Source organism: Pleuronectes platessa, chromosome 21 (genome assembly GCF_947347685.1).
Source record: "Pleuronectes platessa chromosome 21, fPlePla1.1, whole genome shotgun sequence".
In the NCBI taxonomy this organism is placed as follows: domain Eukaryota; kingdom Metazoa; phylum Chordata; class Actinopteri; order Pleuronectiformes; family Pleuronectidae; genus Pleuronectes; species Pleuronectes platessa.
The window spans coordinates 14,605,230-14,627,974 of NC_070646.1; the positions used below are offsets into that span (position 1 = coordinate 14,605,230).

Below are 22,745 nucleotides of genomic sequence, written 5' to 3' on the forward strand. Positions count from 1 at the left end.
GACGAGTGACCATGTGGTCTGAAAGCGGGTTCATGTTTCATTTCTTTCATCTGTTCTATAAATCACAGAAAAACAGCATTTTAAGTTGCACCTATATTTCTATAGTCGCTTTCAGATTTAAGCATCAGGATATAACGAGTTTGGAATGAGAATCTCAGTGGAGGAGGAATGTCAACATCACATCCACAACTGTGCTATACTGTAAAACACAGAGAGTTACCTGGTGTTGATTTGCTTTATCAGTATTATGTGAGAGCTTGTTTAGCAAACACTTGAATGGAACAGATGTTTATTATGTAAAAGTCACACACTCCAGATTTGAATGATAACACGGTTCTCTGAGTATTTTATCAGTTAGATTTCATGTTATTGCTTATCAAAAGGAAAAGACCTTGACCATAGAGTAAACACATGAGCACAAACACTGCCATTACTGAGACTATGTGACTGTGGTGTTTGTCAGTATCATGAGAAATACATCTAGATTTGCTGTTTGTTTGTGTTTTTACGTTATGAAACAATATCTAAATAACATACAAGCAAAAGTGTAGCCAATATAAAAAAAGATATTCAAAACAGATTTGATAATTAATAAAAGTATTTTGAGTATTATCAAAATAAATTCAAGCGAAACAATACAGAAAGAGCTCTCAGCAATACTCTGGCTCCCCCTACAGGTAGGAATGTGTCATTTCCTGTCGTAAATACGAGTCGCAGTAAGAAGCCAAAAAACCAAGGCGACAGTATTTTACAAGCTAACAAACTAAAAGAGCAGCAAGTTGCCAATATAGTCATCAATTTCTGAGCATGATATGTATCAAATCACATTACCTGCTTCTGATGATAAACTAGCGGGTCAACAGCTTCACGCACACAGCCCAACGTACATTACGCAGAACAGAACAAGACGTAAAAAAACGCAAAAGTTATAACTCATTTGTCCCACAACATCAACAAGTCCAGCTCGTTCCAGCTGTGGTTGGTGGTGTGTGTGTGTGTGTGAAGCAGGTCGTACTGTTCCAGCACGGTACACCAGAGTTCAATCGTGCAGTTCCAGACATGTCATTCTCCCTATTATAAATGTTGTGTTCCATCGGAAATTATTTTTTAAAGCTGCTACTTTAAGGTTTAAAACCATCTATTATCCCTTTGGGTAAAATTACAAAAAAGTAAAAATAAGTATGAAATAAAAGTGTGTAAAATTGAAGTATTGCCTATGCTAACATTCAAAAGTACAGATTCATATGTACTACACTTTATCCGTACCATGATTTCACATTTACCTGTGACCTTGCACAGAGACCCTTGGCTTTCACCCATCAGCACCTTCAGCCTGGACACCAATATCACACTGTGCTGCACACATGTTCAAGTTTGCTTTCCTTCTTTTAATCGCACAACTGATTGTTGTGAGGTCAGTGATTTTATTTTCCCATGCCTTATCTTAACTTATCATTCGTTGGGGTATGATGTGTGTGTGTGCATTGCCTTATCATTGTGCAATGGTAAAATGTCAGTCCGCCTGTATAAAAGGAGGCTTGTCCGTCTCCAGTCTTCAGTCTCCAGTCTCAAGTATTCAGTCTTCAGTCTTCAGTCTTCAGACTCCAGGTGAGTAACATGATCAAAGACATGATATCATTTCTATTGCAGCATTTCACTGTAATATCTTCAATGTCAGACTGACAGGACTCTGATCTGCACCACTGAGAAACTTTATCTTCCACAGTTGACAGCAGCTCCGTGACAATGAAGTGGGCCTTTGTTGTGTGTGCCATGGTGGCAGTGTCCGAGTGCCTTCTCCAGTAAGTAGACTGCTACGCTCTATTTTAGATTTTTCTCGACATCTTAAACCTTCATTAGCTGCTCTGAAATGACATGCATGACACTTAAATTAGCACGTGTCAGGCCTCTTCTCATGTACTCGGCTCAAGAGGAGGTCTGAACTTTAGTGACACTTTAACTGAAGTAAGGCTGAGGTGCCTCTCACTGGAAATTCAGAAGAAGCCTTTACGGCGCTCTGCAGGGAGGCGCACAGAGACATCACAATCCCACTGAGATGTCCTACCCACACACACGTAACATATCTGTTAGTGATCTAGGTTGTCTCGCTATGAGTGACGACTCCAGAAGCAGCACATGTTGTATGAAGTAAAAAATCTCGCTTGTAGAGTTTCCTGATGGCCACACCACGGAACCTGAGCCAGCGGTTCAAATTTTCAGCCAAGGGGCAGGAGAGGATATTAGAATTAGTCAGAATGAGTTTGGTTAAAGCCTACATTTAAAAATGAGCACAGCATTCCAGATTCCTACTCATGAGTGGTCACTGGAGTTAGGAGGCTGCCGTTGGTTAGATGCTGCTCTTTTTTTTAATTGTAAATGTCATGATGGATTGCTCTATGTGAGCACTGGCCCTGCAATCTCAAAGACTGATTGAAAACACTTGGTGGTGTTATGATCCATCATTGGAATGAATTAAACAGAACTGAAATTAATGTCTTGTGTGAATCGCAGGGTCCCTCTGGAGAAAGGTCAGACTGCCAGGGAGGTCCTGGAGAAGCAGGGTCTGTGGGAGGAGTACAGGCTCAAGTACCCATACAACCCCATGGTCAAGTTTGACCAGAGCTTTGCAGTTGGCCCCGAGTCCATGACCAATGACGCTGACGTACGTATCACAGGCTCAAGCATAAACACAACAACTTTTACAAATGTGTGATTTTGGTCCAGAGTAATCTTTTTAACTCCTCCTCATCTCCAGCTGGCTTACTATGGAATCATCTCCATTGGAACTCCTCCTCAGTCCTTCAAGGTCGTCTTTGACACCGGCTCCTCTAACCTGTGGATACCCTCCATCTACTGCAGCAGTGCAGCCTGCAGTAAGTGAAACTGTACATGCATATACACCTTGACAACTCTTAACAGACTGACTTTAGAAGACTGGTGGGAAGTCTAGTGAGAACGTTTGCTAAATGGTTTTATAACTTGGGTTTAGGTTTTGGGATTTGTAGATGTCCGATAGTCTGTTGCTAATTAGAGAAGCAATCTGATGTATCTAAGAATGAGCCGAGTAAGAGTTATGCTAATATGTATTTCTTGCACATTTGTAACTGTCTAGACAACCATGACAAGTTCAACCCTGGCCTGAGCAGCACCTACAGACACAACGGCGGTTCCCTCAGTATCCAATATGGCACCGGCAGCATGACCGGCGTCCTCGGATACGACACTGTGACGGTGAGAAACAACAATATCTAAAGTAAAAGTACAGGATCATTTTGAACAACTGGACATTTTTCCTTTGTCCTACCCTGTCAAAAAGCTACTCTGACAATTTGAAATTGCTCCAGCAGAATCTCATATTTCATAGTTTGTAGTCTTTGAAGATGTATATTATCAGCTTTAAGATTCTGCTGAAGTTTAATATGATTTGAAATCCCTTTCTGTGTTGATGTGTGGTTTTCAGGTGGGTGGCCTCGCTGTGAAGAACCAGATCTTCGGTTTGAGTCAGTCCGAAGCTACCTTCATGCAGTACATGCAGGCTGACGGTATCCTGGGCCTGGCCTACCCACGCCTCTCTGCCTCCGGCGCTACCCCTGTCTTCGACAACATGATGACAGAAGGTCTCGTCAACCAGGACCTCTTCTCCGTGTACCTGAGCTCGTAAGGACGCCATGGTGCTGTTTGTAGGGAATGAGGACATATTTCTGGATGTCAAAGAACCGTACAGCATTCTAGCATTTTCTTCATAAACTTTTCCAACTGAGATTGATAGCTTGTTAATCAGATGATTCTTGCTTTCCACTGTAGTAACGCTCAGCAAGGTAGTGTGGTGACCTTCGGTGGTGTTGACCCCAACCACTACACTGGCGCCATCACCTGGATTCCCCTCTCCAATGAGCTGTACTGGCAGATCACCGTGGACAGGTAAAGCCAGATTCCAAGAAGACGTTGGTAAAGTGATAAAACGGTATCAAAGGTGTTTGACACGTGTCTTGACTTTCTCCACTTCAGTGTTACCGTCAATGGGCAGGTTGTGGCCTGCAGTGGCGGTTGCCAGGCCATCGTGGACACCGGCACTTCCCTGATCGTTGGACCTCAGAGCAGCATCAGCAACATCAACAAATATGTGGGAGCTACCAGCCAGAACGGAGACGTAAGTCAAATATTTATTTAAAAATCCAATTCTTCTGTGTTGAGTATAACTAAATTTACGATGTTCCCTCATTTCATTCACTTTCTTAACTCTCTCCCTCTGCAATCAGTATGTTGTCAACTGTAACTCCATCAGCCAAATGCCCGATGTGACCTTTCACATCCACGGACAGCAATTCACCATCCCAGCCTCGGCCTACGTCAGTCAGGTAAGTGTTTATTTCCCTGGCGCCTTCAGCATTTTCTCCCGTCACTGTTTCCCCCTCCATCTAAAACTCTTCTCCTGAATCCCCCCCCGCAGTCTCAATACTATGGCTGCCGTACCGGCCTCGGCAATGGAGGTGACAGCCTGTGGATCCTGGGCGATGTCTTCATCAGACAGTACTATTCCATCTTCAGCAGAGCCCAGAACATGGTGGGTCTGGCCTTGGCTAGGTAATCAACCCGAAGTCAACTCGCAGCAATCAGAGAGCCTTTCAGCAATTACAAATATAACTTAGTGCAACAGCAAGACTTCAAACATGCATGGTTTCCAATGTAACTGTAATATGTGATGATTGAGATTCCAATCTTTTCCCTGGCTTATAAATGATTCAACTTTCTCTAATTCAATAAAAATACTTCATCAGTTTGATTGGTGTTTTGTCATTATATTGTATCACAGACAGACATGATTAAATCTGTGTGGACAATGAGCCCCAACGACAACTTAAATAAGATGGAAGCCCAAAAACCGTCCTTTGACACAAAGGCACTATGAACGAAGAGTATGTGGACAACAGACTAACTGTGCAACTGAGCGGGTGTTAACCAGATTATCTCATGTTCCAGTCTGTGTCATCCTAGTGTTAATAAATGATCAGCATACTTAAGGTGAGCAGCAACTACTAGAGAAACCAAAACAACAAAAAGGGTTAACCTTGTAAAAAACTAATTCACACTCCACCTATTAAACCTTTTCTTACCATATGCATTGGTTATTTCTTAACTAGAGCAGGTTTGATTCAATTCAGGATATTTCAGTGTACAATACCTATTTAGCCTGAATATGAAAGGAATTGTCAAAGAATGAGAATTGGTAACTGCAAGGAAACCTTATTATAAATAAACTTTATATAGAGCACTTTACAAGGAAGAAATAACACCAGACAGGGAGGTAAAATGAGAATAAAACAACGGAACATGAGCAGAGAGATTGTCACTCACATGTTATTAAATTATTATCGCTACTATCAAAATAGCTAATCGTTGATAGTTGATTTGACTGTCATTTCGGATTTTTATTGAACTTAAATTGCATTGTAAGATCTTTTTACTCTTGAATCCATTACAGACCCTTGTAATTCGTATACTCCAGACAATGTGATGCATATTCACAGTGAACCTTTTATTCCAAGTATGAATGAATTGTCAATTCTGGACTCATTTAGTAATTCATGGTTTTGGTCAGCAGCACGATCTGACTGACACACACCAGCAGAGTTTCTTTACCTACTATATTTACTGGACTGAAGTGAATGTTGAAGGTGTGAGGACATTTTTCCAGAGATTCTTATCAGTTGTTTATACAGCGTTCTACTTCCTCGTTCACTAGGCGTCAGTAGCAAAAACCTGTTTGACAACAAGAGACTCATGCCTGTCTTTCTTAGTGGAGTCCAACAAGATCATCATAGGTCACATGAGCAGTGCAGCTTCCTGATGAGCGCCCTCGGACGATGAACCCACTGCAAGGTCAGATCTAAGGGAGAGAAGAACTCCAGGAAGGCCGAGGATTACCATAACACAGTGAGCGGTGTTTCTCTTACCATCTGACCTTTATGTCTGTTTTCTTTGGCAGATGATTCACTGTGTGCTGTACAGCCATCGTGTTTGTGTAAGATTGCAAATTGAGTTTGAGATTTTTTTTGTAGAAACTGAGATGTCTGCAGAAAAAGACACGGGGAGTGGACAAGTCCCAAGCTTCTGTGACTGGATGTCGCAACTTCCAGGTGAACTTCACAAAATTCCTCTCTGCAGTCTGGCCATACCAGGTAAGAAGCAGAAACAATGGGCAGCTATTTACACTGCTACTGCGCTCAACTCAAAGAAATTATGGTTATTCATCACACTAAGATTAATACATGAGTGTAGGTTTCTCCTCCTTGGAGTCTGTCATGTTGCACATATCCTCCACATTTTGAAGGGACGGGTGAAGTGGGGGAAATTCAGTTGGTTGCAATATGCAACTTCACCACTAGATGCCACTAAATTCTACTCACTGAACCTTTAAGCAGGTGATTTGTGCCATTTTGACTCCCTTAGTTTTGCTAATATTAGGCTACACATATTGTACAGCTATGGTCTTGAAAAAAAAAAAGGAATAGATAAATTAACTTACCTGATGGCAGGGCTTGAGGAAAAGTCATATGAGCACTGTGACTTTCTGGATCAATATCTGAATGGCAATAAATGAGGAATTTTCACTACAGAACAAAAACATGTATATTCAAGTGGCATTATTGGAAGAGTCAACAGATCAGCACAGTCATTGAGATAATTCCTCTGGGAATTATGAATATCAACTAATTTGCATGGAGATCAAGAGGGCAAGACAGATCTTTCCGTCTGGACAAGTGTTTGACCGACCAAACAACCGACGTTCAACAACCCAACATCCACGCTGCTAATTACAATAACAAGTGCATATATGGGTTTCCCTGCTCACTGACCATGTTTTTTCTTTGGTAATTCCTAGGAAGCCACGACTCAATGAGTTACGATCTGGACATCAACTCCTCTGTCGTAGAGCCTGATAACCTGAAAGGTTTGAGCAAGATTTATTTGGCACGTCGCATTGTGCACAAGTGGGCAGTCACTCAGGTGAGCGAAGTCTATGACCTGTCAATACTGGATGTATTGGAGCATATGTAAAAAAAGACAGGGGGGGGGGTATCGACTTTGTTGTTGCCTGGGTTGCAGGAGGAGTCCATCACAAAGCAACTGGATGCAGGAGTTCGCTACTTTGACCTGAGGATCGCTCGCAAGCCAAACGACCCTGACCCGACGAGGCTTTACTTTTATCACGGGCTGTATACGCGGACCGATGTGGAGGTAAAGAAATGAAATGTTAAAAATAATCACAAGAACACTTCTGCTTACATATGTGAAAATTTAGGAGTCAATCAGCCTGCATGGATCTTGGTCCACAAAGGAGCTTTGTAGGGTTATGCCTGTGTTTTTAGAATGGAATAAAAGGGGATCAGTCTGTGAACCAAGTTGAACACGTCTTCTTCTACGTCAGACTACTGCCAGATCTTTTTCAATATTTAATTATTTTATATTTCACCATATAGGACTGAGACAGACATTTATGGAGTCAAAGGAGCTGATCTCCATTATGATAACAACATTCATAGAATCACCTTCTCTTTAGCAACTAGTGCTAAAAGTAAAAGCACAAAGTTCATTTTGTTGCTGCAATGCTTTAAATTTAACTGAATAACTGAGCTTTTATTTTGAAAAGTTGTGAACTATTATCGATAGGTCAACAAACATGTGAAATATCCAATAATTCAAGGCAAGTTTAGAACGGGCACTGCACTAGTATATTCAACCTGACTTCTTTTATGCCGATTAATACAACAGTAACTTAGCAAATACATAAATGTACTACTTTTTTAAACTGCATGTCATCCCTCATTTCCTGTCACCTACATACAGTCAGAATATATATAATATATTTATATTTAATATATAAATACTTAAACACACATCCTGGAGGGCTTCACTTTGAGTGTTTCTGGGAAAAGGCCCTTTTTGTGTTATGGCCGAACACAAATAAACCACAGTTGGTTGAGCTGTTTTTGATATTTGATCATTTATGAACATTTAAGTAGTAGATCAAAATGATCCACAAAGGTGATTTAAGAGCTTCCTTATAAAGGTGTTTTATGAATTCCCTTGTTGCTGCTGTGACAGACTGGTCTCAGGATGATTCATGACTGGGCAGAGAAACACCCCAAAGAGATCCTCATCCTGGCCTTATCCCACTTTGAAGGGTTCCAAAAAGAGAAGGTAGAGCAGCTCCACATCCATCTCATCGGTTTCATCAAGAGCTTGTTTGGAGCCAAACTTCTCCATAGAGCAGTGAGAAATCCAGAATTTTCATTAACTTATCTTGTCCCTAACAACATTGCTTATAGTAAAAATAACATATTTCCCTGTACAACAGAGGAACATTCCTACACTGAAGAGCTGCTGGGACCAAGGCAGAAATGTCATAGTTTCATATGATTATTCTGCAAATCAGCACCCTGAGATGTGGGGTAGGATACCGTATTACTATGGCGATAGTATGGACCCTGCAGAAGTGGAATCAAAACTCCGCCAGAGTTTGGAAAAAGGAAGGTCTTCTGAGGGTGAGTTCTCTATGTTCCTAACACTCATCGGGTTCAGTGTGCTATTGACATGCTGTATGTGATTCCCACTTCCCTGTCCCATGTCCTGCAGCTTTCTACGTATGTGGCTTGAACCTGACCCTGCCGGAAGATACCAGGATTCTCAGGTACATCTTCCGTCCCTGTGACAACCTAACGAAGGTGCTACAGAGGAGTCTGCCCAAGCTGCTGCAGTGGGTGAAACAGCAAACCAGCCACAGACCCAACATTGTCGCCTCAGATTTGGTGACTCGAGACAACTTTGTCTCAACGGTTGTCCAGCTCAATATATCAAAGGTGGAGATAACCTAGTGGAATTCTGTTTAACTTCTTTTGATCATTCAGTAATAAACAATGTCTTACACCTTTTGGGCCATTTCACCATTAAAACACACCACTGATACTCTTTAGGAGTTTTTAGTGTTTAAATGTTTGAGTACTACCTTCACCACTAATACATAAACTTGATATACTCACAAGTACACCTCCTGGCTGTTGTTTAAGGAATTTTTGTCAATTTATTTGTGCTTTTACCGAAGTGAAACGTTAGAGTACTTCCTCCACCACTGATAAATTAACGTATCTTAGTTACTAGTGCGCCTCTTGGCCTGTTGTGGAAGTAAACAAGTTTGTGTTACTCTAAGTTTTATCTGAGTAGGTTTTGTATTTTTGTCTATTTATTTGTACTTTTACTCTAGTGAAAAGTTTAAATTCTTCCCCAAACACTGATGCAATAAAGTCTTCACTTTGCGCGTGGTACTTTTACTTTTATTTTGTACTTTTACTGAAATAAAACGCTTCAATTCTTCCTCCTCCACTGATCAATGCACTTTATATACACTTCTGCCCCTCGCGGCCTTTTGGCACCACCGTGTGTGGATTCATGGTATTGCAGTAAAGTGCCAACCTCACGTGTGAAAGTTGTTGTGTGTTTAATGAATGGCTAACGTTAGCTTAACAAGTGGCTAACTTTAGCTTAATACGTGGCTAACTTTAGCTCAGTGAGGTCACAGATACAGTCGGTGGATTAGCATGTTCAGGATCGCATGGCGTCGGTCGGTGTGCACAAGCAGCGGCTGTGAGCACGCTCGCCTCCTGACTGCGGGGATCTGTGGAGCGGACGGTCGGCAGCTGAGCTCCGGGGGCAACGCGAGGGGCTTCAGACTCACACCCCTCCCACAAGCAGGCGACGGGTCCCCGCTGCTCCATCCTCAGCCGGCCCGCTACCTCAGGTAAAGCAGCGGCTGCTGCTAATGCTAAGTTACCGTGAGACGAGTAAACAAGCTAACACGTGAAGTGCAGCTGTGAAGGCTGGGGACGAGTCAAGCGGAAGTCCCTTAACAATAAAACAATTTCAAACGTCCCGACCCTTAAACATGACCACTGCGCATCCTTCTGTGAACAAAGACGTTCAACACTGATCTACATGCCTCAAGCAATAATTCGGTATAAGCGACATAAGCTGCCAAACATCCCTCATGCTCAATGACCTCCTGTATGTTGTAGCTAGTTTGCTCAGCACGTTGCACCTGCTAACGTTGAAATGGCGTTAACTCCCTGTGGTTGACGTGTAAAAAATGAGCTGGATATGCGTCTATTGGTTACATCGATTAAGCCGAATTTCAAGAGAAGGGCTGATCTTCGTAAAAACGTGTTCAGCCATGTTTTCTGGAGCTTAAATGTGTACTGAGTAGCAACGCCACTTAAAATAAGGTGATATTCAAACGGAATTCTGTGATAGGCTCAGAGCTGCAGTGCGTGACAGTGACAGGAGCTCGAGAAGCAGCATCTGCAAGATCAGCTCATCGGGCCACGGGTTAATACTGTTAATGCTACTTAAAGCAACACAACGCAGGTTAGGCTGCACACTGTCAATAAAGATTAGTTTGGATTACACAATGACACCGGAAATACACCTTTCCCTTTTCTGTATCTGTTGCTTGGTTATTTGGGAATAAAACAGCTCATTTTAAACAGCAGACTTTAGATTTTTCACAGCAGGAAAACAGATGTAATAATAACACTGTGCATTACATAACACACACACACACACACACATGAAGGCATCTTGGCTTTCCCTGCTGGGACATGTTTGTGCACTTATGACACTGGGGTTCAAAGGTCAGACACTTTTAATTATCGATCCCCCTGAACTTGGCTTTTTCTTTCCATGAAAAAAAAATGAGAAGGTGGAAAAATGCTGAAGTAGAGCAAATTCTGTGTGGGTCATTCTCCATCCCTCCACAAACTTTCATGGAAATTGGTTGAGTAGTTTTTATGTAATCCTGCTAATAAACAAAATTATAAAAACAATCAAACAACGTGAAGGTAAACATAAACCTGCGGTATCTAATAAAGCTATCAGGATTTTTGTATTCCCTAATTAGAAGAGCGTGACCAATATATCAGTTCCAATATTTTGAACAGATATGAGCCCTTCATAGACATATTTTATCAGTGTTTATATTACGTTTTTCATCTATATATTAGGTTAAATTTGTGTTTTTTCCTTTTCTTTGCAGTTTTACTTATGATAAATGTGATGGTTAAATTGTAAAATATCAAGCTTCAAGCATATTTGTCAGCATCCTAGGGATAATTGCCAATTTCTTGAAATATATATTTATATATTGATCTTGAAATTTTATTTCTTTCTAATATCGGTATAGGCACCAGCAACAAAAAAATCAATATTGGTAGGCTCCTCTGAAAAGAGACTGTTGATGTTAAGGAAAACACAAGAGCAGCACGAGTTAGTATCATTGTCAAAAAATATGTCCATAAGAATTGTTCATTCACAACAGAACATATAAAGTCACAAATTTAATGCATTTAATCAATTCTGCTGTTTCTTTAGTTCCCTGCTCTGTCTGATACCTTGTCCAGTGTGTACTCTATTATCAACACAGTTTTCTAATCAGATCATATGTGTGTGTGTCCAGTCCGTCTGTCTCCATGAGCATGGCATCAGGGGGTGAAGGTCCATCCTCCACTCCTCACAGACACACCAACAGGTTAGCCAAGGAGAAGTCCCCCTACCTCCTTCAACATGCACACAACCCTGTCGACTGGTGAGTGACTAAACTATACATATGTGTATAAATATATATATATATCCTGACAGCTGATATTACACAGACCGATGTGATATTTGTTTTAGGTATCCATGGGGACAAGATGCTTTCGACAAAGCCAGGAATGAGGACAAACCTATTTTTTTATCCGGTAGGAAGCTGCTTTTACACCCAGTACAAAAGGATTGACCTTACATTCCGTGTTCCATTTCTGCTGAGAGTTGTATACTCGCACCAGTCATAACTGGTCACATCTACATGCCCATGGTTCCATTCATAATAAAATCAGGGTCAAAATGTCAGTCTGGCGTTCCACGCTTGGGTGCCTTATTTCATTCTTTGGGTGACTTCATTCAAAATGTCCTAATGCTTCATACCTAGACAAAGCTTTGATATGAGATGACATGTCTTATTTCCTGTGGATCTCTGTTCCTCCCTGACCTCCAGTGGGCTACTCCACGTGCCACTGGTGCCATGTCATGGAGAGGGAGTCATTCGAGGATGAGGAAATTGGAAGAATGCTCAGCGACAACTTTGTCTGCATCAAACTGGACCGAGAAGAGAGACCTGATGTGGACAAGGTCTACATGACCTTTGTTCAGGTGTGTGCACAGTTGTTGTCTCCCGCAGATCTTTCTTATCTGTTTTTTAAGCTAATGTCTTTCGGTTGCTGACGTCTATAGGCAACAAGTGGAGGTGGAGGATGGCCCATGAGCGTTTGGCTGACCCCTGATCTTAAACCTTTCATCGGAGGCACCTACTTTCCTCCTAGAGACCATGGGAGACGACCTGGATTCAAGACAGTTCTCTCCAGAATAATGGAACAGGTAAACAGGGAAATATCTTCCAATTTAGAATAGCGAGTTTATATCCCGGTGAAAAAGTGGTGACATACATGTAAAAGACACTGACGAAGATGTCAAGAAAGTGATGTCCTGCCTCTGTCTGCTGCCCCGGGCTGCCCCACTTCTCGTCTGATTAATGCTGAGGATTTGTTGAGTCTGTGCAGTGAATCTCCCGCTGCGTTGTGCATGATTGAAAGGCAGACTGTGGCTAAACTCTGTAGCCAATTCTCCAGATTTTACCCTGAGGTCATGTAAACGACTCGGTCTCCTCTCCTCTCCGGGTCCTGTACCAGGAGTGTAATAACACTGCTGTTATGTGCATAAAAGGGGGAAACATTGATGATTGTTACATCCCTTCAAGGTTCAGGGGAACGATCTGAGATTAATAAGATTAATGAGAGGTGCTGGTTGGCAGATTTTCTTTTCACCTTTGTACAGAGCAAGGTGAGCAGCTTCCCCCTGCTTTTAGCCTAACCGTGTCCTGGCTTCATATTTAATGGGTAGAAATGACAGCGTTGTGATGACACGATCTTTTCCTCTCACCCTTGGCAAAAAATAAATGGGCATATTTCCCAAAATGTCAAGCTGTTCCTTAAAGCAACACTTATTATTATTATTATGATGACATTTAATTATGTAGATGTAAGTAATATCAGTGGGCTAGAGGGGGCATTGCAGCAGCAGAGGAGAACAAAGTGAAGAAATCCTAATCATCATCTTAAAGCGTGTTCATGTTAATGACGTCCTCAGTGTCGGTGTTATTTATTTTTCTAGTTACAGTTGTTAAATAGTTCTCAGCCTCGGGCCTGCTCTCTGTTATCTTAACATTTGGTACATATCACTTGTGTTCCTCAGTGGCGGAATAACCGTCCTGCCTTGGAGTCCAGCGGGGAGAGGATCCTTGAAGCTCTAAAGAAAGGCACCGCCGTGGCTGCGAACCCCGGGGAGAGTCCACCTCTGGCCCCAGATGCAGCTAACCGCTGCTTCCAGCAGTTGGCCCATTCTTACGAGGAGGAGTACGGAGGCTTCAGAGACGCTCCCAAGTTCCCGAAACCAGGTAGACATGAAAAACCCTTAATGTTCACCCCGCTCACTTCTGCCCGCCCCTACTTCACTCTTTTGCCATCTCTCTTTCTCACTCCGTAGTGAATTTGATGTTCCTCATGAGTTACTGGTCTGTGAACCGCTCCACGTCAGAAGGGGTTGAGGCTCTTCAGATGGCCTTACACACGCTCCGCATGATGGCGCTGGGAGGCATCCACGACCACGTGGCACAGGTTCACACCATCGACTGTATATAAAGAAAGACAAAGCATCTCCAATTCCTCCACATATGCAGAAATATCCTATATACAAGCGCAGACATCTTTCACATTTAATGCCAGAATCAAGCTGATACACAAACACGTGAGCAGTCGCGAGTCAGTCTCAGATGTCAAACAATAAGTTTCACCCGATTTCTAAAGCACCAAATAAGGAATTCATACCAAACATATCAGAAAATGATCATGTGAATAGCCATCAATGTGATGAGACATTAAAAAAATGACACAATTGAATTGATCCATGTCCCATCCACTAACATGAAGGAGGCAGGGTTTGTGACTGTTATTGCAGCCAGCCACAAGCGGGAGATGGAGATAGATTTGGCTTCACTTTTCGGATGCTGTCATGTTGTCAATCTTTATTTACAGTCCATGTTTCACTCATTTTGTTCTACAGTGACTCTCACTATAAATTGATTTATCAGTACAACATAAGATGAATTGTAACTTTTATATTGATCAACTATAAGCATTTCAGTGATTTCTTTAAATTAGAAAAGTCAAATTATCTCTGGTTCCAGCTTCTCCAGTGTGAGAAGTTTCCACTGTACTCCGTCATGTGTTTCAGATGGATGTCAACCAGATAAAACAATAAAGTCTTAGAGCAATGTTTTGGGCTTTGAGAAGTTATAATGTAAATTTGTCACTGTTTTCTGACATTTTATTGACCATTTGATGAATCGAGTAATAAAGAAAACGACCGTCACACTACTCAATATTATTGATAATCTAGAGTAATTATTTCTTGCAGCACAAGTTACTTCATTTACGGACACAGTGACAGAAACCAACATAAGAACTGTATTAGTCTCTCTCCAGTTCAACTGTGCACCTAATAGAAGGTATATACTGGATCCCCTTCAATGCTCTCTATATGTCCCTCTCTCTCAGGGTTTTCATCGTTACTCCACTGATTCCTCCTGGCATGTTCCGCACTTCGAAAAGATGTTGTACGACCAAGCTCAGCTGGCTGTAGCCTACATAACTGCCTCCCAGGTGTGTGTGTGTGTGTGTGTGTGTGTGTGTGTGTGTGTGTGTGTGTGTGTGTGTGCTGTGTGTGTGTGTTCTTTGCCTATCTGACAGGGCAATTATTCCTCCATCATTCCGTATCTCTTTTATCCTAGTAATTTATCATCATATTAGCCAGTCAGCAAAACCATTGGTGAGCGAACTTGGCAAACATTCCGGTCCCCTCATAATCAAAGTGAAGTTGCTGTTGCACACAAACAGCACATTTTGGTAGTTGTTGATCTTTTCTTTTCATTCAACCAGTATCCAAAGAAAAACACATTTAAAAAAAGACAGTAAATAGATTAAATTATAATGACCTCCTTCTGCACCGGGCAGCCGTGAATTAGGATGCAACAACAAACAGAGTCATCAGAATGTCGTTGTTTTGAGTTTTTCCGCTAGTGTAGGACGGGCTGTCCTGTTTTTCACAGTGGATATAGATTGAGATGCAAAAAGCTAATTAGGAATTAAACCCCAATACAGACCCACACATTCTCTTGTGTTAAATGAGGCTGTAGAAACCTTGTCAGCACTCTTGTTGAACGCTGCAGGTAAGATCCTGGAAATAAATCACGTGTTGCTATCTGTAAGGTTGCATTAAGGTTGAATCGTGACTCTAAGCAAGTGTGTGCTTGTGTATTTCTGGTGTTTCAGGTTTCAGGCGAGCAGCTCTTTGCAGATGTGGCTCGGGACATTCTGCTCTACGTCTCCAGAGACCTGAGTGACAAGGTGAATCATCTCCTGCCTTGTTACCACTTTCTTTGTGTGTGCTGGTGTTGTCTTAATGATCTCCCAGGGATCATGTGTCCTTACTAAGGCACAGAGGCAATGGAAATAGTGCAATCCAAAGCAAGCTTTAACCCATTCAAACCTAAGGTGTGGAATAAAAAACAACCACCTTAAACCTGAGGGTTTTCTGAAGAGTTGACAGAATTGCCCACGTTTACAAAAATCTGTATCTCTCAGCCTGAAGCACATGGAGAAATAAAATGAAAAACATTTGGTCGCTTCAACTTTTAACTTTTGATGTGAATCGTTTGCCTTTTTCCCAAAAGCGAACATCCGCAATGACGCCAGCAAACTACTACAACTCATCATTGTTTTCATCAATGAAACGCTGCTGTAATATTGCTCCCGTCGCTGAGATCATCAGCCATTGTCTGAAACGATACTTTTAAAACACTTTTTCTGGGTTAGGGCAACAGATTTCATTTCCTGCTGCATTTTCCATAATCGTTTTCTAATTTCCTGTGAGTATTTCAGTGAATCATGATGTCTAACAGTTTGAAAACAATGACATCATATAAAACACATCTGGCTCGGAGGGAGAAGCCAGGGAACATCGCACCTGGTCCTAAAGCTGTATACATGCTCATGTAACACCGTGTCTAAATGGGTTGAGAAGACACAGAAAGTCAGGTTAGGTTCAGTTTGGTGTTAGGATGTGAGATAGGGTTAATGCAGTGTGTAGGAATGCATGTTGGCAAAGGAAAGCAATTAAAAATAGAGGAATATAAACCGGCTTGCTGTGACACTGTATTTCCGCTGCCAACAAAACACAAACATCAGCTGTAAATCCCATCAGGAAGTAATAACAACTGTGTGTGTTGTGTGTGTTTGTGTGCGTGCACCTTGTTGATACATCCTCCAGGGGAAGTTGTGGGACCCACATTGACTAATAGCCTCTTCAACTCTTGCCCTCCTCTGAGGGTCAACCCCTTTTTTCCCTTTTGATTAATGAGTCGATAACAGCGAACAGGGCACACAATTAAAGCTGCACTCCTTGTAATCATTATATGCCCTGAGATTTATTATGTAATTATGCATTAATGAATTAATGCAGCAACGGTAATTTACTGTAGACTCCCATGCTTTCTTTGTGCTAAGGCCGCTCGGATCCTGCTGCCAGTTTTCATCACAACTGTTGAAATATTTCAGTACACTAAATAACTACCACTACAGCTCTCCCTCAGGGTTTACATAAATACTGTTGTGCACACGGTTCAGGAGGTAGACCTTGAAAGGTGATGTTTAATTCAGTGCAGTCAGTTTTGCCAATTTCAATTTCACAATTATATGATTGTTGCTCCAGATAAGGTAATCCCAGTGATTAAGTAAAGTTCTTGGCCTCTTTCTTCAGCTTCTATTCCCAAACTATGTACCTTTGTGGGTGTATTTGACCGGTCGTTATCTTAAGAATATCTCCAGCGAATCCTTTCAAATTTAGCAAAAATTTTCTGTGAGACTCACAGATTACCTGATTAGATTTGGGTTTTCAAAGGTCGGAGGTCAAGGCACAAAGCATGTTGTTGCCCTATTCATCATGATATCTCATATCGCCTTAAGGGAATATCTTCCAATTTAGAAAAGCTGCATTTAAGACTCTAAATAGTCATAGGTCACGGTGACCTCATTCGATGATGTAAAAAAATATTTGTAGAACTAGTAGCATACAACTGCATGCCAGTATTTCTAATTTCTTTTTCAACAGGCTGTGCCCATTACAGACCTGGGGTGAGGAGTCTCAAATGCATAATTTATTTATTTATCTTTCTTTCAAGCATTGGCTCCAGTAAACCTTTCTGCAGTTTTTTTTTTATTTCTTTCTCTTCAGTTGTAAAAGTCTTAATGTATTACATTTTTGAAATTAAGTTATTATAGTGGAGAAATCCTAGAGATCCAACAGAGCAGATCTGTAGTAACTTGTCAACACATGTTAGATGGTGATTCAGAAATGGCCTCTGTCCAAGGGCCTTTTCTTCTGAATTTTTCTGCCACTTGCCATTAAATATCAGCTTCCGCTCTCCTTACCCCTCCTTCATTCCTGGCTGCTTGCTTTATTAGTCCGGGGGCTTCTACAGTGCTGAGGATGCAGACTCTGTCCCATCCTCGGGGGGGACAAAGAAGCGCGAGGGTGCTTTCTGTGTCTGGACAGCCTCAGAGGTTCGGGAGCTGCTGCCAGACGTGGTGGAAGGCGCCAGTGAACCTGTCACTCAGGCAGACATCTTCATGCACCACTATGGGGTCAAGGAGCAGGGCAACGTTGCTGCTGAACAGGTACTTTTCCTTTTTATTTAATATATTAACTCTAACCCACATGTAGCCTCTGCAAACTTTGCCTGGTTTAAAAAATGAAAAGGTGGATGGGTGGATGGATGGAAAGATATGTTATTGCATTATCAGATGAAAGAGAAAGAGAAAAGTCTTTACATGAAAGTGCATGAACTTAAGACATAAAGCTTGATCTCTTTAGTTCACACTGCATTTGAAGGAGTTAAAGGGGGTCGATTAAGGCATTAACATGGCAGCTGCTGCAGTCATTATGAGTTCATCTCTGTTGAACGCCCTCTCTTCTCCTCTGCTGTGCGTTGCCAGGACCCCCACGGGGAGCTGGAAGGTCAGAATGTGCTGATCGTGCGTTATTCCGTGGAGTTGACGTCTGCTCGCTTTGGCATCAGTGTCGAGAAGGTGAACGAGCTCCTGGCTGCTGCCAGAGCCAAGATGGCAGAAGTGAGAACCAGTCGGCCACGCCCACATCTGGACACCAAGATGTTAGCCTCCTGGAATGGTAAATGTCTCGACAGGTTTACACTCTGTTAATACACGGAGAAGATTTTCTTCATCACTATATTGTTGATGAAGTATTAGTTTCTTCTGGTATCATAAATCCACTTGTGATGAATGAAAGAGACAAAATTATGCCCTTTTTTAGACAGTGTCAAATAATATCACTTCCCACATCTTTTTAATGATAAATGGACATGAAGATGAGCTGAAACACAGCTTCTACATTTACTGTTTCTATTACATACACACATATACACATGAAAAGCATGTAGACAACTGAGCTCATAAAATATATGTAACAAAATGTCTCATCACAAATTAAATACATGAATGTAATATAAATATTAAAATAAAATGATCGTGATTTAAATGTATTTATATCTGGAACAAATAATCATATTTTAGTTAATTTATGCATGTGCAAGGTGAAGTATACTCAACAATACCAATACCAGTACAGTAAATATTTAGTGTAACTAAAACAGCACAGTGTCTAACGTAGTGTTTACCTGCAATGCTGTCATTGTCCTCACATTTGTACTAACCTGTACTAGGAACCAGGAAACATCTTGTATTAACTTTCCTGCTCCCACGACAAACACATCTGACCACGAATGTAGTTTTAAGTTCTCAAATGGTTTGCTGTGATGCGATTCGGTTTGCTTGGATATTTCTCTGTGTGAAAAGAAACAAACCCAAAGGAAACAAAGCTCCACATCCACAAACCCATCAACTGATTTAAACCTGATTCAGCAAACTACACATCTAGGTGTGAAAATGCACTAAATCAGAACAAAGCGTTGTTGACTCAACCAAATGTGGCGGTTTAGAAAAACAACTAGAATAGCTCTCAGTGGAGTGCATTCGTCTGCCAAGGCCCAATATTCCTCTTATAAAACCAGATTTGAATTCACTAGATCTGGATCACATTATTCACTCTCATAAATATCGGTCACGTAAAAATGTCTGTTTGTTTCATCAAGATCCACAAATTATTTTCTGAGAAATCAACATATGTTACAAAACACCCGGTCTCCCAATTTTAAAGTAAGCCGGGAAAAAAAAAATCCTGGATTTCGTCCTCTGATCTGGATCTTCACCAACATTTAATGGGTTCTTTTTTGGCTCATGCCCAACCCCTCCACCACATTTCATGGTGCTCTGTTGAGGAGTGTTTGTGAAATCCTGCAGACAAACAAACCAAAACATAACCTCTGAGGCAGAGTTGTCATAAACTCACTGATGGTCAACATCCAAAGATTATTACACACATTTATCATCAATCATGTCAATGTGGACAATCTCACATTGTCCAGCATATGGTTACATACAAGAACAGAGAGCCCATTACACATACATAACCATACACACACACACACACCAACAAATCTTTCTCCCAGGCCTGATGTCTCAAGACACGCTGTGTTAGTGAGCTAATGAGGCGCTGCGATCCCGAGAACTTTCCAATTAGAAACAAGACTCCCCTTCTCCTCTCTAATGAAGAAACACCTCCATTAATCACCTGTCCTCGGCTGCAGCACTTTGAAGCCCGGGCTGTGCACTCGCCTGGCTTTGATACGCCACATGAAAGAGGAGAGCAGGGATGTAGAGAGGGAAGAGAGCAGGAAAGAGCGAGAACAAGGAAAGTTGAAAGAGTGAGTTGTGGCGTCACGTTCATTTGAGAGAGGACATGTTGTCTTTAGCTGAGTAAGTCAATTCACTACAACCACCAATGACCATCTCTACCATTTCTTCTTCTTCAGGCCTGATGCTGTCGGCCTACGCTCGTGTTGGAGCTGTGCTGGGGGACAAGGCCCTGCTGGAGAGGGCCGTGCAGGCTGGCTACTTCCTCAAGGACCACCTGTGGGACGCTGAACGGCAGACCATCCTCCGAACCTGTTACCGCGGAGACGAGATGGAGGTGCAACAGATGTAAGAGCCTGTTTTCTGTATATACATGCATTTTATACTGAGAATATGAAAAGCAGTTAGAATAAAAGCTGTGATTACAACTGTCACTTGAATAAATTAACAAGTCATAATAACTTCTGGTGACTTACGGAATCTACTGTCAAAGCATTACACGGTGCTACAGCACATGAGAGAATAAATTAGACACCCAGATATGTTTCCCTGTTCGACTTATTAATCAGAAAAGGTAGCTGCCGTTTGTTTGACTGTGACAAAGCACTAAAACGTTTCTGATTCAGAACCTTTTTTCACATTGCTCACAGGGAATGAACCATTGATCCCGTGCACTGTGTATCACTTCCTTTTAAAGGTGTTTGGTCCTAAGATACAGCCGCTGGTTGGATATAACAAAGTGCACTTACTTTGTTTCTGTACTTAAGTCGATTTTTCATGTACTATCTGTTCTTAACTTAAGTAGACTTATTTTCAGGTACTTTTCACTTTTACTCTACTACATGTATCAGCAAAAATAGCAGATATTGTACTTTCCTCTTTACTACATTTGACCATGCAGTGCGTTATATGTTCACTTGTTTTATTTTAATATTTAAAAGTAATCAAAAAGGAGACGGTAGGTCCACTGATCCAATCAGAGTGGGCAGGTATTATTAGACTCCGCCCCCTGCAGCAGCACTATCACTGATGAAGAATCACCTGAAATGGTTTCAGAAGCGCCTCGACCAAAATGATGTAGTAGACTGTTACTTAGACTATTGTAGTCAGCAAGTACTTTTATACTGAATACTTGCAGTATATTTAAAAGCACACTTCTGATCAATTATTGATACTCAAAATTATTTTGATTTATTAAACTTAGTTTTAGTTAAGTCTTGTTTGAATGTGGTCAAGACAATAGGTTTGTCCAGCAGAAATGTACGTGCTCTAACCAAATAGTAAAACAATTTAACCCAGTCATAAGGACACAGTATAACATACTCAGAATAACCAGGTTACCTTAAGTCTAATATTAGGGCCCACCTGCTATCGTCTGACCAGTTAGCCTCCGGGGTAAATATTTGGGGGCCTCTATTGTAGACATTGTATACCCGGGCCAAGAGTTTGTCTTTCATATGCTGTACACTGTTAAGTCTGAGTAGTCAGGATGCCACAGAGTGGACATGTTCTCAACAGGTAATAAACACAAGACAACTGAAAGCAGATAGCCTATGCATTTCAGTCTATGTGTTCCACCTCTGTTGCTCCCCTGTTAACCCTTGGGCAACCAAAGCCTGCTCAAAAGTGATTGGTCAAACTATGAATGGAAACCAGAAAACTCTGGCCACAAAAACTTGTCCCTGAAAATGTACTGTCTGCTGTTGATTGTCCAAGTGTCTTTGTTCTGTTGACCAGCCCTGTGCCCTAGTTACAGTGAGTGAGTGAGTGTGAAATGCCACTGAATCAGCAGAAGAATATGCAAGGAGGATTCCCACAAAACCCATGATGAAATGCACTTGTTTAAATGTTCGCCTGATACAGACACACACTCGTACCTAAACACTGTCCTGGTTCCACAGTCTTTGTCTCATTCATAATTGTCCAAAATGTATGAGGGTTTCAGCACCGAGAATGCTTACCAAGGCCCTTTTCTTGAGCCTGGTTTAGTTTCCATACATTGGTAAATCACTCTGTCATGCCAGGCACATATGGGCTGTGGACTAGTTTACCGGGAGAAATGGTCGGTGCTGAGACTAACTAGGTTAATTGGCTCTGGAAGTGTGGAGGAGCTGATGCCATATATTTGTCTGTGGCCCTCACCTGGCACTGTGTGGTTAAGAGTCTTACCGGGTGTCTCAAGGCAGCAGGGGGGAGACCTGAGAACACTGAGGCTGTTGACTCATCCCTACTTGATTTGGTCCCATGCAGTCTGTTTCACAGAGATTTCTTAGTCAATGATTATTGATTGTTTAATCGTGCTAGATACTGCAACCACACGTGTCTTATACATTTTTTAACAAAAGAGCACAATGTTTTTCCCAAACTGTTACCTTCATCATAATCAATCAATTGGTGTCAGTGATGGTGGTGAAGATAACTCCCATTGTCCCGATGTGCTTCATGATGTCATCAAACGACATGTCTAATACTAAGACTAATAGTATTAATTGCCAGCGAATATGATTTATTAAACTAAACAATTGAGCCCCTTGTATTCTTATGCTTTATCAAGCTGACTTTTTTTATTACACCTCCCTGCCTCACACTGAAGATTTAACACAACAAAAAAAAAGTCAGTCTTACACTGCCTTTGGAGTGTGTCCTGTGGTCTTCAGCGGAGAAAAGAGATTCAGTGATCAGAAAGAATAAGATGAAGAATGAGGCGTCACCATATTGCTTGGTGCACAAAGAGCCATCAGATGAGGAACAAGGGAATGTGTGACAAACACCAAG

General features: G+C 41.6%; 3 protein-coding genes across 4 annotated transcripts in view; all 3 read left to right on the forward strand.

The window, feature by feature from the left end:
• The first annotated feature begins 1,746 nt into the window (after positions 1 to 1,746).
• On the forward strand, positions 1,747 to 4,588 carry LOC128426798 (pepsin A-like). The gene is made up of 9 exons (XM_053413844.1): positions 1,747 to 1,802; positions 2,512 to 2,662; positions 2,756 to 2,873; positions 3,113 to 3,231; positions 3,461 to 3,657; positions 3,805 to 3,921; positions 4,009 to 4,150; positions 4,260 to 4,358; positions 4,451 to 4,588. Exons 1-9 carry the CDS (start codon positions 1,747 to 1,749, stop codon positions 4,586 to 4,588), a joined length of 1,137 nt encoding a protein of 378 aa, XP_053269819.1.
• Positions 4,589 to 5,753: 1,165 nt separating this feature from the next.
• Positions 5,754 to 9,329, forward strand: LOC128426772 (PI-PLC X domain-containing protein 1). Of its 2 annotated transcripts, none has more exons than XM_053413806.1 (7): positions 5,754 to 5,934; positions 6,060 to 6,179; positions 6,884 to 7,008; positions 7,108 to 7,239; positions 8,107 to 8,274; positions 8,360 to 8,546; positions 8,638 to 9,329. In XM_053413806.1, the coding sequence occupies exons 2-7, from the start codon at positions 6,068 to 6,070 to the stop codon at positions 8,874 to 8,876; spliced, it is 963 nt and encodes a 320-aa protein (XP_053269781.1). In that variant the 5' UTR covers positions 5,754 to 5,934; positions 6,060 to 6,067; the 3' UTR covers positions 8,877 to 9,329. The 2 variants fall into 2 exon arrangements, with proteins under 2 accessions (XP_053269781.1, XP_053269782.1); XM_053413807.1 differs by having other exon boundaries at positions 8,107 to 8,202.
• A 147-nt stretch (positions 9,330 to 9,476) lies between these two features.
• spata20 (spermatogenesis associated 20) overlaps positions 9,477 to 22,745 on the forward strand; it is a 41,369-nt gene continuing 28,100 nt past the window's right edge. The window contains exons 1-12 of the mRNA XM_053414464.1: positions 9,477 to 9,796; positions 11,507 to 11,635; positions 11,725 to 11,789; positions 12,086 to 12,240; positions 12,322 to 12,465; positions 13,339 to 13,540; positions 13,630 to 13,760; positions 14,700 to 14,804; positions 15,474 to 15,548; positions 17,664 to 17,876; positions 18,195 to 18,387; positions 20,150 to 20,318. Coding sequence (XP_053270439.1) covers positions 9,597 to 9,796; positions 11,507 to 11,635; positions 11,725 to 11,789; positions 12,086 to 12,240; positions 12,322 to 12,465; positions 13,339 to 13,540; positions 13,630 to 13,760; positions 14,700 to 14,804; positions 15,474 to 15,548; positions 17,664 to 17,876; positions 18,195 to 18,387; positions 20,150 to 20,318 — 1,781 coding nt within the window. The 5' untranslated portion in view covers positions 9,477 to 9,596. The remainder of the gene's footprint in view (positions 9,797 to 11,506; positions 11,636 to 11,724; positions 11,790 to 12,085; positions 12,241 to 12,321; positions 12,466 to 13,338; positions 13,541 to 13,629; positions 13,761 to 14,699; positions 14,805 to 15,473; positions 15,549 to 17,663; positions 17,877 to 18,194; positions 18,388 to 20,149; positions 20,319 to 22,745) is intronic.

Excerpts from the sequence above, each read along its gene's own strand:
- LOC128426798 (XM_053413844.1), top strand. The coding sequence starts at position 1,747 with ATGAAGTGGGCCTTTGTTGTGTGTGCCATGGTGGCAGTGTCCGAGTGC. Across the intron at positions 3,232-3,460 it reads TCGGATACGACACTGTGACG|GTGGGTGGCCTCGCTGTGAA; the intron begins GTGAGAAACAAC and ends TGTGGTTTTCAG. Across the intron at positions 3,658-3,804 it reads TTCTCCGTGTACCTGAGCTC|TAACGCTCAGCAAGGTAGTG; the intron begins GTAAGGACGCCA and ends TTTCCACTGTAG.
- LOC128426772 (XM_053413806.1), top strand. The coding sequence starts at position 6,068 with ATGTCTGCAGAAAAAGACACGGGGAGTGGACAAGTCCCAAGCTTCTGT. Across the intron at positions 6,180-6,883 it reads CTGCAGTCTGGCCATACCAG|GAAGCCACGACTCAATGAGT; the intron begins GTAAGAAGCAGA and ends GGTAATTCCTAG. Across the intron at positions 7,009-7,107 it reads ACAAGTGGGCAGTCACTCAG|GAGGAGTCCATCACAAAGCA; the intron begins GTGAGCGAAGTC and ends CCTGGGTTGCAG.